Source organism: Phoca vitulina, unplaced genomic scaffold (genome assembly GCF_004348235.1).
Source record: "Phoca vitulina isolate PV1807 unplaced genomic scaffold, GSC_HSeal_1.0 scaffold28, whole genome shotgun sequence".
NCBI lineage: Eukaryota > Metazoa > Chordata > Mammalia > Carnivora > Phocidae > Phoca > Phoca vitulina.
The window spans coordinates 245,823-261,522 of NW_022589731.1; the positions used below are offsets into that span (position 1 = coordinate 245,823).

Below are 15,700 nucleotides of genomic sequence, written 5' to 3' on the forward strand. Positions count from 1 at the left end.
GTCGACCTCACTGGACTGTGGGCTCCAGAGAGAAGGGACCATCGTTTTGCTCACCATGGGCTCTGGAGCACCTTCAGGAAGTGTGTGTTGAATGAGTTAGTGGGCAACAGGCGTTCCCTATGTTTTTACTGAAACATCTGCTTCCTGCGCAATCTCCCACCGCTCCCTTCTTAAACAGCCTCATAGCACCTGCACTCTTCCTTCTCATTCATATCATAATTGTAACTTATTAATTATTTCCATGATTGTTCAATGTCTTCTTCCCCTTGAGGGCATAAGCTCTTGGGGGGCAGACAGGGGCTGGGCATACAGCTGCACCCCCTGAGGCCTGCCAGCCCGAGCTCAGCACTTTGTCTGACAGATTATTGCGTCTGAGGGCGCAGAAGCTTTAGAGCTCTTCCAACCCCATTCTTTTCCGGAGTCTGCAGCCTGAAGAGGCAAGTGACTTGCCTGAGGTTACACAGCTAGCTAGAAGCAAAACTAGGATGAAAACAACTTTTCTCTCTAACACGCTGTGATTTTTCTCCGAAGATCACATCATCTGGGACCCTGGGGAAGTCCCTTCTGAACTCTGAGGTTTCTAAGACTTGGGGGCCTTGGGGGCGATCCCAGGTATCTCTTCCTTTGGGGATGGTGGTGATCCAGAACTAGGCCGTTCCCACCTCCCTGCAGGGTAAGGGGTTTGGGGCCCAGGGACACCCTATACACTGTGTCGACAGGGGCAAATACTTGCGGTTTAGTTTCAACTTTAGTTTATCTTCCCCGGATGTAAAACTAGGGGAGTCCCCTCTACCGCCCTAGAGAGATGTGAACTATCTCTAGTCTCGGCCCCCCACCCCCCACCCCGGAGCATCGGGGAAAAATAATGATTTAGAAGAAGAAAATGAAAGGAACCTCAGAGGAAGTGCTAAGACCCAGAGAGTGGGGGCCTGAGGTCTTCCTCCACTTTGTCACACCCCCGGTGTCACCTCTCTAGAACCTACACACTCTAGAGGGAGGGCCTGGGACTGGGTTTGGGGGTAGGGGTAAGATCGATACTTCACTGGGTTTTGATGACCGCAGGCTTTCACCTTGCAGATAATGGGGTGAGCGGCGGTAAACTCTCACCGACCGAGCGGGCTCCCCCGGCCTTAATGAGATAATCAATACTTGTTCTCGGCTTAATTTCCATCTAATTGCTCTTTAACGACGCCGGATAATGGGCCGCCTCCTGTGAGGAGAGAGCTGGCTGGGAATCCGACCCGCCTCGGACTCCCGCCCCTCCTCCCCCGGGCGGGGTGCCCTCGCGCAGGTGGGCTGGGGGCGCACCCCGCTCCCGGGCGGGGCTGGAGCTCCCTCCGCCGGCCTCCTCGCCCCGCGCCGCCACCTGCCTGCGGTGTTCTCGGCCCCCCGCAGGGGGCGCACCAGGCCCGGGCTGCGGGATCGCAGGCAGGGCGCGGAGCTCTGGGCTCGCGCCGTTCAGCTGACTGGGCCACCGAACGGCGCGGTGCCCTCACCCCCTGACCGCGCCTCATCCCCCCTGCTACCCACCGGGCCAGGCAAGTCGCGGCTGAGCCCCCGCGCCGAGGTGAAGGGCCTCGGAGCGAGTCCTTTCCTCCCTGTCCTTCTCACGTCCTTGCACTGCAGGGGCTTGGTGGCCCTGAGGCGTTAGGTGAGTTGCTGCACCTAAGAAAGGCTCCAGGCCTATTTTTCCCGGTGAGGTAGCGGGGCTGCCTCCTGCAAAGGAACCTGGTTGGTTACCACAGACCACTCAGACAAGGCGGGGACAGGGGCAAGGAATAGGAAGGCACGGGTGGGACCCCTAAGCCCCATGGCTCAGAGGCTCCCATTGCCCCCCAGCTCAGACAGCCACCCGATTTCCGCTCAGCACAGCCCCCACCCCAAGCACCCATAGCCAGGAGAGTTCTGCCAGCGGCAGCGGGGGCGTCAGCCCTAACGCTCTCCGGTTCCAGCTGCCTGTCCTCGCTAGAGCAGCCCGAGCTTCTCCCCAAGGCCTCTCAAGGGTCCCGCCCTCCGCGGAGACTGACCTGCCTCCCCCGCAGCCCCAGCTCATCTCCCTTGTCTGCTCTAGACACTCACCACCAAGCACTTCGGCTTCAGGGGCCCAGATGCTATAACCAAGGATGTGCCCCATCACCTCCCACCTCCCACCTCCCACCTCCTGATTTTCTGCTCACTGGGTACACACTCACCTGCGTCTCTAGGACTTGGCTCGGAACATGGGGCATTAACACTCATAAACCGCCCGCCGCAGTTCTGGCGCTAGCCGCGCTGAAGTTAGGCTGACAGAGAGAACAGTGATCTCAGCGGGATAGTGTGATGGTTAGGATCATGCCTCAGACCTAGGCAGCCCCAGGTTCAAGTCTTGACTCTTGCTCACTGGTCAGTGTGACAGTGGGCAAACTTACCTACAGGTCTGAACGTCTGTGTTCTTATTTAGACACTAAGGTTAATGATCCTACCTTACAAGGTGTCCTAGGTCTGAAACAAGCTCATGTGTGTAAATTGCCGGCCGAAGACTGGAACCATTTGCTAAGTGTAGCTGTTGCTGTTGTTGTTGTTGTCGCCAGTTAGAGCCAAAGAACCATCTGGTTCAAGGATCATAATTGCAAAGGCTCCAGGGGTGGACAGGACTCTTAAATGAGGGAAGTTGGTCCCATCATCAGGACTTGGGGGAGGGGGGCAGACAGGGCCAGCCCCACTGAAAACAGCAACCAGTACTTATCTTCAGTGGTTGCTGGATGGACCAAATTCCCCAGGTTTTCTTTTCTTTCTTTCTTTCTTTTTTTTCTTTTGGCAGCAGCAGCAGCTTGATATTAGCTCTGACTTTTCTTACCTCCAATCTCATACTAAGAGCAGCTGGGAGTTCTCCCGCCTGCTTCTCTGAACATCCTGGCCTGATGACTCTGGCCCCCAAATTCTGGATTTTTAAATACAAATTCTCACTACAGAAATATTGGCAATTAGATAAAAACTCAAAAACACTGTGCCAAATACAACATGTCTGAAGGCTGAATTCACCCTCGTTCCTCAGAAGAAACTGAGGTTCAGATGGGTCGAAGCTGCTGCCAAAGCTGACTGGAAGCCCGGATTCTACATTAGAGTAAGAGCTTCTGTGAGGCCCTTCCTACCCTGTGGGGCCTTTTCAGCAGCCGCCCACTGCAGAGGTGGCCAGAGTTAGCCCTCGGCGTCTGCTGAAGCACAAGACCTGGGTCACAGCCGTCTTCTCTCTTGTGATAAACCCAAATTCTCTAAAAAATGTTGTAGAGGGCAGTGTGACATCAAGTCAAGTCTCGGGACCCTGGAGATCTCAACGTTGTTTAAAGCCCCATTTTCTACACATCTCTTGAGCCCAACTTCAGTGTGATTGTACTTAAACAATTCCCCACTTGGGTGTCCCTCAGTGTGGGGACAGAGCCAGCAGGAGGCTTGCTAGGCACAGTTCTCCTGATTGCTACCTCTTGGTAACTCTCTTCCTGTACCTTACTGCTGGGGAAAAGGACAGAATGCACAAAGTCATCTGGGGTTTCATGTGGCTGAGCATTTTGACATGTAAGACTTACGGGCTTCTGAACATGCTCAGAGGTTCATGCTGAGCCTCGTGTTTGTTCTTTATAGCCTACTCCTTCCTTCCTCTCTTTCTTCCTTCTTTCTTTTTTTTTTTTGTTTAAAGGTTTTATTTATTTGAGAGAGAGTGCACACAGTAGAGAGCATGAGTGGGGTGGGGGAGGGGCAGAGGGAGAAGGAGAAGCAGACTCCCCACTGAGCAGGGAGCCCACAGGGCTCCATCCCAGGCCCCTGGGATCCTGACCTTGGCCGAAGGCAGATGCCCAACTGACTGAGCCACCAGGAGCCCCTAGACAATTCTTTCTGACTCATCTGTTCAGTCAGTGCTGAGTTGCCCCCACTGACCAGAGAGGACAGCTCTTGTCTGCTCAGGATTATACACCCCATATTCTGATACTTGCCTAGGGCCCAGAGTTCTCTATGTGGTGAGGTTCTTTAAAAGCCAAGTAGTTCCTGCCTAATAGTGCTCTTTGTCTTCCCTAAGCCCTTGAGAAAACATCCCACCATTTCTTCCTTGGAGTTCTGAGCATACATTTTCCAGATTCTTCCTTGGTTTCAGGGAAATAGCCAGTTCAGAGGGGTCTTGGATGTTAACCTGTTGCCCAGCTCCTCACAGAAGCCAACACTGAACTGTTATATCTTAAAAGCAAAGGCTGAAAGTGGGATGTGAGCAAGGATACTGTCACAAACAAATGTAGTTTGGGGTCCGAGATCTTTTCCTAGTCATATGGTCTTGATGGGGCTCCCAGACGGATGACCTTTACAGGGGTTATCTTAGTTCTGGTTCCTCAGAAAGGACATCCTGGGACCGGGATTGAGTATAAATTGTTTGTTTGAGAACCCTCCCAGAAAACACAGTGAGGGAGATGTAAGGGAGGGAAGGGAGGAAAAGCAAATGAAGAGTGCATCAGTGAGCTAGGTACCACTGAGGGTAACTGGGGCTCAGTCCCACTGCAGCCCCCTGGAAGACTAGACAGAACACACCTCAGAATTATGCCATGGAAAGGAAAGGAAGCAGAGGTATTTATCCTTCAACTCCTGGCCCTCACTGGACATGGCTTGCTTTTGTGTTGACTCTGGCATTTTTAACCTGCCCTGCTACCCGAGCTCACTCTGGGGGCCAGAGGCCTCCCTCGGGCAGGGGGACCCATGAGATTGTACAGGAACTGCCTGCGGGTAAACTTTGGTGTGGCCAAGTGTAAATGGCTGGGACACTGACTGCGTCTGCTGCAGGGGGGGACTTGTGCTCCTGGATGGCCACGCGTTGGCCATGTCGTTAATTCTTGTTGAGCATATCACTCAAGCAGAGTCAATAAAATGTTACCCTGGATTTGATATACTGATGTGGTTTTTTTTTTTTTTTGTCCTGGGAGCCATAAATATATGCAGATGGAAGCTGTTTATGGCCTTCTTTCCTGGCTGCTTGGAAGAAAATATTAGAAGTGGATTCATCAGTTTGAATGTACTGGTGTGACATTCAGGAGAGAGGTCTGGGCCAGAGATAGAAATCTGGGAATCATCTGGACATATACAATCATGGTCAAAGGAACGAGGAATCACTGGAGAGGGGCCAGCAGGAAGTTATCTCATTGACCTCGCTTACAGAAAATTGTCTTCAAGTAAAAAGTAAGGCTAGACTGAAGGGCCTGCCACTTCGGAGAACATCACTTGTCATCACCAAATCATTCCTTCTGAGTGTGCCATAATGAACAGTGGACTTCAACCAGTGACCCTGGGGCTCTAGCCTTGCCCACAGCTGCCCCAACAGGTAGATGTAGACTGTGAAAATGTGTATTTAGCTTTCCCGACAACTAGCCTCCTTTCCCTTCAATGACTTTTTTCTTAAAGATTTTTTTTAAGTAATCTCTACGTCCAACGTGGGGCTCAAACAACCCCAAGATCAAGAGCTGCAAGCTCCACTGACTGAGGCAGCCAGGCGCCCCTCCCTTCAATGACTTTTGATAGTAATTTAAAAAGCAACTTATTGCCGCTTGGATGGCTCAGTCAGTCAAGCGTCTGCCTTCAGCTCAGGTCATGATCCCAGAGTCCTGGGATCCAACCCCTCATTGGGCTCCCTGCTCAGCAGGGAGCCTGCTTCTCCTTCTTCCTCAGCCCCTCCCCCCTGCTCTCTCTCTCTCAGTCTCTTTCTCAAATAAATAAATAAAATCTTCAAAAAAATAAAAAGCAACTTATATATTAAATGGCATTTGGTCTACTATTATAAATCTTTTTAAAAAATATTTTATTTATTTGAGACAGGAGAGCACGAGCTGGGGGAGAGGCAGATGGAGAGGAAAAGGCAGACTCCCCGCTGAGCAGGGAGCCAGATGTGGGGGCTTGATCCCAGGACCCCGGGATCATGACCTGAGCCGAAGGCAGACGCTCAACAAACTGAGCCACCCAGGTGCCCCTGTTCTACTATTATAGATTCTACAAGCTTTTCCCTTGGTATGAGATTTAGTCCCTCATACCCCAAAAGACCCATTTATTTACCTTATGGTCACACAAACCTATACATGTGATAAAATTTCAATTATAGGGGGGTGCCTGGGTGGCTCAGATGGTTAAGCATCTGCCTTTGGCTCAGGTCATGATCCCAGGGGCCTGGGATCAAGCCCCACATCGGGCTCCCTGCTCAGAGGGGAACCTGCTTCTCCCTCTCCCTCTGCCATTTCCCCCACTTGTGCTCTCTGGCTCTATTTCTGTCAAATAAATAAATAAAATCTTTAAAAACTTTTCAATTATAAACACACACACACACACACACACACACACACACACACACACACCATACAAATACATGTAAAAACTGGTGAAATCTGAATAACGTCCATAATTTGGTTAGTAGTTAATAGCATATGTAGCAATTTATGGGGCACCTGAGTGGCTCAGTTGGTTAAGCATCCAACTGCTGGTTTTGGCTCAGGTCATGATCTCAGGGTTGTTGGATCGAGCCCCGTGCTGGGCTTAGCGCTGAGTCTGCTTGAGATTCTCTCTCTTCCTCTCCTTCTGCCCTTTCTTCCCACCCACCCCTCCTAAAATAAATAATGTTTAAAATCTTGGTTCTGATAATCATACTATGGTTATATAAAATGTTATCTTTGGGGTAGGATGGGTAAGGGTACATGGGAACTTCCTGTGTTATTTGTGAAACTTCTAGGCAAATTTTAAATTATTTCAAAATAAAGTTTTTTAAAAATCCAGGGGAGGAATCCTTGTGGACTGGCCACGATCTCGGGGTCCTGGGATCGAGCCCCACATCGGGCTCCCTGCTCTGCGGGAAGCCTGCTTCTCCTTCTCCCACTCCCCCTGCTTGTGGTCCCTCTCTCGCTGTGTCTCTCTCTGTCAAATAAATAAAGTCTTTAAAAAAAAAAAAGAATCTTAGGCTCTAAAATATTTACTTAATGGCTAAAATTTAAAAGACTGACAATACCAAGTGTTGACAAGGATGTGGCACAATGGGAGCTCTCATTAATTGCTGGGGACTATAATTGATAGAGTCACTTTGGAAAAATGGTTTGGTAATAACTACTAATGTTGAGTGCATGTATATCACAGGAAGGAGCAATTCCATTCCTAGGTGTATCGCAATTTACATAGAGGTCAAAACCAGGTAAAATTAAAATACAGAATTAGAAATGGTTATCTGGGGGAAAAGGAGGGATTAATGGTTGTGATGGGACATGATGGGGGTTTCTGGGAGTTAACAATGTTCTATTTCTTGACCTGGGTGATGATCACATGAGTATTCATTTTATAATAATTAATTGAACTATATCTCTATTTTGTGCACTTTTCTCCTTGTCTGTTATACTTCAAAATGGAAAAAAAAGTTAAAACAAAAAGAGAACAAGAAATGTAGAAGGAGTCTAAATGATTTAAACATCCTTTCCGGGGCACCCAGTTGGCTCAGTCAGTTAAGCGTCTGCCTTCAGCTCAGGTCATGATCCCAGGGTTCTGGGATTGAGCCCCTCATAGGGCTCCCTGCTCAGCAGTGAGTCTGTTTCTCCCTCTTCCTCTCCCCCTCTGCCTGCTTGTTCTCTCTTTCTCTCAAATAAATAAATAAAATCTTTAAAAAAAATTAACATCCTTTCTAAGTTTATTAATACAAAAAACGGCCAAGTTATCAGGTCAGATGGAGCTACATTCTCCATCTCAAAGGTGGATGGGACACTGGAGGGTGGGGTGGGAGAGTTGACTCTTTGGATATAGGAAAAGTAAAGTAAAGAAATTTTCACCTGATTTTTCTCTGCATGCCTTAAAGCTCATTTAATCTGACTTAATGCCTACAGATATTCCAGACAGCTAGTCTCCTGGGTATTCCAGCTTTCATTTGGTAACATTATTTGTAGCTGAATTATGTTACTCTTCCCACCTGGCTGGCCCATCTTTCTAAATTTATCTCAACATCCTAATTTACCTATAAAAATAGCCTCTACTTTTTTATTATGGAAAATAATTTTACAAAATAAAGGAATAGTGAGCATTATACACAACCATTTGCCTCATTTCAAATTGTCTTTGGGTGGTTTTTTTTTTTTAAGATTTTATTTATTTAATTTTTTTTGAGAGAGAGCATGAGCCTGGGGGAGAGGTGGGAGGGAGGGGCAGAGGGAAAGGGAGAGGGACAAGCAGACTCCCCGCCAAGCCGGCTAGATCCCAGGGTTCTGAGATTATGACCCGAGCCAAAGTCAGACGCTTAACCAACTGAGCCACCCAGGCACCTCTGTCTTAGGGTGTTTATTGATGATATGTATGATAAAGAGTATCCATATACTTCTCCTTTTTACTTAACCTTACCTTTCCATACATATTTTTCACTTTGACTAAGTTCACCTATAGTAGGTATCTACAAACTATTCCATCTCAATTATCTACGTTGAGCTTTTTTTGACTTAAGTGATTCTAATGTTCACAGGAAGCACAGTTCTTCTGTGTCCATTTCTAATGGGTCGATTTGGACCATTTGTTTCACTTCCGCTTCTTCATCAAAATTGCAACCCCACTATTTTCACCAGCTGTGTCAAAACAGGGTTCATGAAGTGAATGTGTGGTCCTCCCAAGTAATTTTTTTAAAGATTTTATTTTATTTAAATATTTTATTTATTTGACAGAGAGAGAGAGAGCACAAGCAGGGAGAGCGGCAGGCAGAGTGGGAGGGAAAAGCAGGCTACCTGCAATTCCGGGCTCTATCCCAGGACCCCAGGATCACGACCTGAGCCTGAGCCACCCAGGCGCCCCCTTCCCAAGTAATGTCTTACCAAGTTACTCCCTGATCCTTTACACCTTTTTTCATCTTATGCTGTTCATCTGTGTAAGACCCATTTCATTCTGTCATTATATTTAACAATTATTTCATGGGTCAGCGGCTGAAAGAAGGTGAAGATATGATAACCTGTGAACTCCAGCCTATGATTCACAGTGGAAAGCAAACTACATTCTATATCTCATTCTCTCTCCAGTACAAGCATCTACAGTCAAGGGTGGGGAGGAGAAAGAGGCAGGACTATCTGTTCTTCAAGAAATTTTAACTTCACTCTCCTCATCTGAATCTAGTCTCCCTCACCTAGATGCAAAGGATTGCTGCCACCTGGCTTCTCTCCTTGCAGTACTCACATTATCTAAACTAGAGAATCCTTTTCTTGTGGCCCAACAGTCTTGCATGACCCAAACTGAGCCAACATTTTCAAAGTATGAATATGCAAAAATTGTATGGGAATACATGTTACTGAATGTGTTTTGCAGTCTGAATGGATAGTGTCAGATGATGGGGATCTGGGAACATATCTAGACTTTCAAATTGTCTTCTGCAAAAAATTCCCTTACAAAAATATTTTTACAATATGTGGTGTTTTTTACATATTTAAAAAATATTTTTATACTATGTGGAACAAATTTTTACTTAATAAAAGATCTGTATAGTCAACATCTTCGGTGCCTACTGTACGCACGGTCATGTTATTGTCACCAACCGCAAGCCCACCAGAGGGCGCTCGTTCCCCGTCTATCCAGCCTTCAATCAGCGACTCAGAAAACCCAAATTAAACTTGACTTTCACACACAGGAAGTCTTTCATATTTAATCCACAAATATTTACCGAGATTTTACTGTGCTGCCAGGCGCAGGGCTAGGTGCACAAGATACAGTGAAGAGTTAGGCACGATTCCTAATACCAAACGCTTAGAGCATAGCAAAGACTGAAAGTAAACAGACGGTACAATAAAGTGGGGTAAGTGAAGAGTTTCTAGGTCTGGGGAGTTTGTTGTTTTAAATACTGGCTCCAAGTCTTAGAAGCCGGTAACAATTCATTATGAGATGCCCGACGGCTTCCGCCTGGTATACTGGAAGTGATCTCCACCCTCAAGGCATTTTGTAATTCAGAGCCAGAAACATCCTTGAGTGGCTCCATTGGTCAGCTCCGCAATTTCATGTTCCTTCCTACCCCGCTCCCCCGTTTTGTTCAGGGCTTCCTGCAGTTCTCTTACAGTTCACTTCTGCTCTAGGTCAACGCTTCAGTTGACCCCAATGCCAAGGACAAGGGATTACCCACAACTATCAGCAATCGCTGGCTCCGCCCACTCTTTTTCCTGTTTGAAACCCGCGGGCCTTTCCTGCTTTGAATTCCTAGACTTCCTGTTCTGATTCTCGCGACAGTTGCGAGATCTCGCGTGAAGTTCGCTGCCTGTCTTTGAGTTGTGGAGACCAGGGGGACTGTGTGTATCTGCTTTCGCCCACCTCGTCAGAGTCCCCCTGGCCAGGAGTGACGTGCACGCGGCTAGGGGACCCCTAAGTGAAAGGGCTTGGCTGAGTTCAGGTCCGGAGGGAGAGTCCTGGACCGCATCCGGGAGTTTTGACTCTCCAGCCCTCCAATACGCATGCGGAGCCGATCCCCCTGGGCGGTCTGGAGGCCGTCGCCCGCCCTCAACTTCGCGACTGGTCAGGAGGCCCAGGCCCAGGTCCAGGCCGCTAGGCCGGGGGCCCGGTCCTTCTAGGACGAAACTGACTAAATACCGTCACCTCCCCGGCTGCAAAGCTGTTTCCGCCCCCTGCAAACTGGACTGCAGCGTGGCTTCTGTAGCCGCTTGGGGCAGGCTAGGGCGGGGCCTGGCAGACCCCCGGTAAGGCGGGCGGGCGGGCCTCCGGGAATGCTCTCCTCCCCGCCCCCAAACCAAAGTGCCACGGTGGCGCTGGTGGCGGCCGCGAGACCCAATGCCTCCGGCCCTGCCGGCCTTGCAAATGTAACCCGTAATCCCAACCCGGAGCGAGGTCGGCGGGGGAGGCGTCCCGCCCACCTCTCCCTGCGGCTGCTGGTCAGCTGGGACCTCTATAATCACTCGGCTCACCCGCTCACCCGCGGGCTGAAGCACCTGCCGGATGTGGGGAGGGAGGAGGAGGCCAGTTGTGGGGTGGCAGATGTAAGCGCCAAGTCTCTGGTCAGCGTCTTGGTAGGGAAGCTGGGTGGACAAGTCTGCAGTAGCCCCGGGGAAGCCGGCCCTGGGCTGCGGGGAGACTACGTTGGTTGGCCCTGCCCTCCAGGAGCACCCGGCTTGGCACCAGAGCTCCTGCCGCCTCCCCATTATGCAGCTGCTCTGGCAGAGCCCAGGGACTGTAAAGTCCGATGGAACAAGACCTCGACCTTCACTCAACTCTTCCAGCTTCCCAGCCACCCCCATATCCCCTACTCCCAACCCCCATCCCACCCTGTCCCTTGTCTTCTCCCAGCATCGGTGCCTGGTTACGGCTTCTCACTTCTCACTGTGACTTTGGCCCAGCCAGGGGAAGTGGCTCAGGAGGGTCCCGTGCGGCTGCATAAAATTGGCAGCTTCAGAACTGGAGGGAGGGGGTTGTGTGCGACGTCGAGAGGCGGGGAGAGGGGCGGAGGAGTTGCTCTCTGAGTCCAAGTCCGTGGGCTCTCTCAGAGATCCTCAAGCCGGAGCAGAGGTGGCTGGCAGGCCCAGCCGATTGTTGGCCTCTGTTTTCTTTCCACCGCCTGCTTCTTCCAACCGGAGACATAGCTGCTCTGAAGGGCTTAGTCCTGACACTAGGTGAGCACTCTGGGCCCCAGGGCATTACTTCTTCCCCATTCCCACCCTTGTTAACTCCTTAGTTCTGGGGCCATCAATTCTCATCCACCTCTAGGGCAGGAAGCTTCAGAGTGGGATGGTATGTGGTGCTGCGGCTGGTTGTGTGTGTGTGTGTGTGTGTGTGTGTGTGTGTTGGCGCTTGAGCTTTATTACTCTTCTCATCTCTCCCCCACCCCAGAAACACAGTCCAATCAATAACTGGATGACTCCTAGAGAGTCACCATGCCTCTGTGTTGAGGGTCTCCTTGACTCCAAGGCAGCAGGGGAGGGGGCAGTGCTCGGGTCAGACTTTGGTACCAGGAGCAGTGAGGTTGCTTCTGACCTCCCGTCCTGGCTTCCCTCGCCGGCAGGGTGCCACGATCGCGCTGATGCCCGGAGTGCTCGCAGGGCTTCCAGCTAACCATGCCACAGCCGCCCGCCGCTGCCCTGGCGCTGCCCTCGCTACTGCTGCTGCTGCTGGTGCGGACGCCGCCCCCGACAGGCGCGCCGCCGTCCCCAGGCCCCGATTACCTGCGGCGCGGCTGGCTGCGGCTGCTGGCGGAGGGCGAGGGCTGCGCTCCCTGCCGGCCAGAAGAGTGCGCCGAGCCGTGGGGCTGCCTGGCCGGCCGGGTGCGCGACGCGTGCGGCTGCTGTTGGGAGTGCGCCAACCTCGAGGGCCAGCTCTGCGACCTGGACCCCAGCGCCCACTTCTACGGGCGCTGCGGCGAGCAGCTTGAGTGCCGGTTGGACGCGGGCGGCGACCTGAGCCGCGGAGAGGTGCCGGAGCCTCTGTGTGCCTGCCGCGCGCAGCGCCCGCTCTGCGGATCGGACGGCCGCACCTACGCGCAGATCTGCCGCCTGCAGGAGGCGGCCCGCGCTCGGCCCGACGCCAACCTCACGGTGGCGCACCCGGGGCCCTGCGAATCGGGTACGCACGGCCCGCCCTACCCCCGGCACTTGGGGCACTTGAGGCACCCGAGGCATTGCTCCCCGACCTCCGACTGGATTGGTCTCTGGCCGGCGGAGAGAAAAAGATGAGGCCGGGGAGTCCTCGAGTCCAGTATAAGAGCCCGCTCTCGCCGCTGGTCCGCAGAGACCGGCGTCGCAAGGTGCGGGTCCGAGCTCTGTCGGCAAGCTGTGTGCCCCGAGGCACGTGAAAGCTCCAGACCCGGCTGGCAGGGACCAACCCTCTGAGGGAGCAGGCACAGAGCCAATGATTGGTCTCAAAACTGAGAGAGCGAAGAGACTCCCAGACTTTGCCCAGACCGCTGGAGCCCAGGCAATGAGACTTGGCTTCCAGAGAGATGCAATCGGGTTTCTCTTGGGCGGATTGGGATTCGATTCGTAGAGCAAGCTGTTAGCCCAGTCTCCCCACCTCCCTTCTGTTTCTTCCGTGCCTCAGGATTCGTGAAGGAGGGGGCTCTTCCAGCCCCTCCCTCCCATCCCAGGGGTCTGAGGGCCATTCAGGCCTCAGGTTTCCTTTGGCAGCGTTAGTCACTTTCACTTCCTGAGCCCCTTTGAGGGATTTGGCCTGGCTGGGGCTGCCAGGAAAACAAACACCGGCGGGGTCCCAACACTCTACCCCACAACTGCCGGCTTTCTGCCCGCTGCCCAGATCTGGTTTCAGGTTCTCTGGGGGAGGGCTGCTCTTCGGGTCCTTGGCAACTGGACCTGGTTAGGAAGGGGGGAGGGTAGGGGGAGGTTTTGGTTACAAGTATAGCAGGATAGGGGCCTAGAGGGTGGAATGAGGACAGGGGAGCTATGAGGGATGGAGTGTGGCTGCCAAGCTGTGGCATCTGTCTGCATGTACCTCGCCACTTCTGAGTTTGTACCGTGTGTGTACCTGTACCTACATTTATATGTACCCGTGTGTACCTGTCAAGTCACGTGTATGGATGTGCATACACCCCCGCGTTGATTGTCTTTCCCCACAAACACATGCATGATGGTTCATATATGGGCTGCTTGTGGGGCCGGATGTACCACCCCGTTCTCAGGCCTCCCACCTCCGTTCCCAGAGCCCCAGATCGTGTTGCACCCCTATGACATTTGGAACGTGACGGGGCAGGACGTGATCTTTGGCTGTGAGGTGTTTGCCTACCCCATGGCATCCATCGAGTGGAGGAAGGACGGCTTGGACATTCAGCTACCAGGGGATGATCCCCACATCTCAGTGCAGGTAGGAGAGAGGAGAGGCCTCCTTTGGGCAGCCCAGGGTCCCCCTAGAAGGACCCTGCTGACCCCTCCTCTGGCTCCAGTTCAGGGGTGGACCCCAGAGGTTTGAGGTGACAGGCTGGCTGCAGATCCAGGCTGTGCGTCCCAGCGATGAAGGTATCTACCGCTGCCTGGCCCGCAATGCTCTGGGCCAGGTCGAGGCCCCAGCTAGCCTGACAGTGCTCACACCAGGTAAGGGTGAACCCTGGACTCTGGGGACCTGTGGGGGCGGGGGGGACTGGTGGTGGAGTGAGGCCCTTGAATGTGTGTCCATGTGCGTATGTGCATGTGGGCGCACAGGCAAGTATGGCTTTCTCCCAGCCTAGGGGGACTGACAGCCCCTCTTTCCTTTTCTCTCTCCTTTACCCACATGTGTTTGCAGACCAGCTGAACTCCACAGGCATCCCCCAGCTGCCATCCCTGCATCTGGTTCCTGAGGAGGAGGCTGAGAGTGAAGAGGGCGAGGATTACTACTAGGTCTGCAGCCCTGGCCTATGGGGGTGGGTGAGTGGGGATAGTAGTCATCCCTGCTCTTGAAAAGACCTAAAACGGGGAGCAGGGCCCTTTCATTGCTTTAATGCCCTTAATAGGAGAGACATGGTGGTGGTAAGTAGGGAGACAAAAGTTGGTAGAGGGTAAGGAGAGAGGCAGAGGCTAGGGGAAGTGGGAAGCAAAGGGGCCCATGGAGGAGATGCCCTGGCTGGGACAGTCTCCAACGTGAAGCAACCAGGCAGAAGACAGCAGCTGCCTGCTGGACCCTAGGCTGGGTGGGAGTATGCAGGGGTGGGGGGGGGGGGAGTCCAGAGCAGACACAAAGAGGCGGCCGGGATCCTCCACTTTCCTGCCAGTCTTCCCTCCAGCCCTGCTCAGCCAGTCTTCCGATCTACCCTTTGCCACAACTCCTGCTGTGATTTTTCTAGTCCCTCACCTTTGCCTAGCCTCAGTTTACCCTCCTCGAAGCTCACCTTCTAGAAATTCCTCCCCTCACCTAAGTTCCAGTTGTACTTACGAACTGCAGTCCTCTTTGCTGTTGGCCATTTGTTGTCTGGAAAAACATAATGGAGCATGGTTTAGGTCAGTGCAGTAAGATGGGCATTTGGTCATGTCTAACTTCTGTCCTTCTGAAAAATTTGAGGCCAGGACTGTTTTTTATATTGGGCAGTTCCTAGAACAGGACTAGGCACAGTTGGTACGCAATAAAGATTTCTGAACAAACAGACACAGATGCACAGTGGTTCATGCAGGTGTGCACATGAAGACCACATTTCCCTGGGAGGCTTTCCATGGTAGAAGGGCACTGGTTTCCAGAAGCTGTAGGTCCTGCTCCCTAAGCACATGCCTGCCAGATGTATGGAGAGGAAGTTTGAGCTGGGGCCTACCCTGCCCTCTAGGGAGGAAGTCTGAAGCCATCTGTTTGGAGGGAGGGTATTCTCCCGGTCTGCACTCCATTTGGGCTGGACTAGAGTTAGATTGCCTGCCCCTGCAGGTGGGGAACCAGGTTGGTGTGGGTAGGGTCCCAGTGTAAAAGCACAAACTGGATGAAGGAGGGGAGAAGCTTGGCCACGAGTATGGGCTGCACCCTAGGATTCCCTTAGGAATCCACCCATTTTCTTGCTGAACCCAAAGTCAGGTAAGCCTGTTTCCTTATCTGCCAACTGTGAGCTGTCCTCTCTGGCTGGGGGTCACTGCCAGAGCCGCAGTTCCTGGCTCCCCACACCTCTCTCCACGCTCGCTGTACCTAGCCTACTGGGTGAAGCCCAGTGTTTATTGACTGAGTGAAGCAGAAAATGAAAACTTAAGTTCGGGAGGCCAAGATCTTGTGTGTGGATGGCGACAGTCTCCTACGCGCCCGGCCC

At 52.2% G+C, this 15,700-nt stretch overlaps 1 protein-coding gene across 1 annotated transcript; it reads left to right on the top strand.

Annotated features, from left to right (window-relative positions):
• Positions 1-10,276: 10,276 nt before the first annotated feature.
• KAZALD1 (Kazal type serine peptidase inhibitor domain 1) lies at positions 10,277-15,333 on the top strand. The gene is made up of 6 exons (XM_032423326.1): positions 10,277-10,685; positions 11,487-11,612; positions 12,002-12,558; positions 13,649-13,809; positions 13,889-14,036; positions 14,227-15,333. The coding sequence occupies exons 3-6, from the start codon at positions 12,054-12,056 to the stop codon at positions 14,319-14,321; spliced, it is 909 nt and encodes a 302-aa protein (XP_032279217.1). The 5' UTR covers positions 10,277-10,685; positions 11,487-11,612; positions 12,002-12,053; the 3' UTR covers positions 14,322-15,333.
• The last annotated feature ends 367 nt before the right edge of the window (positions 15,334-15,700 follow it).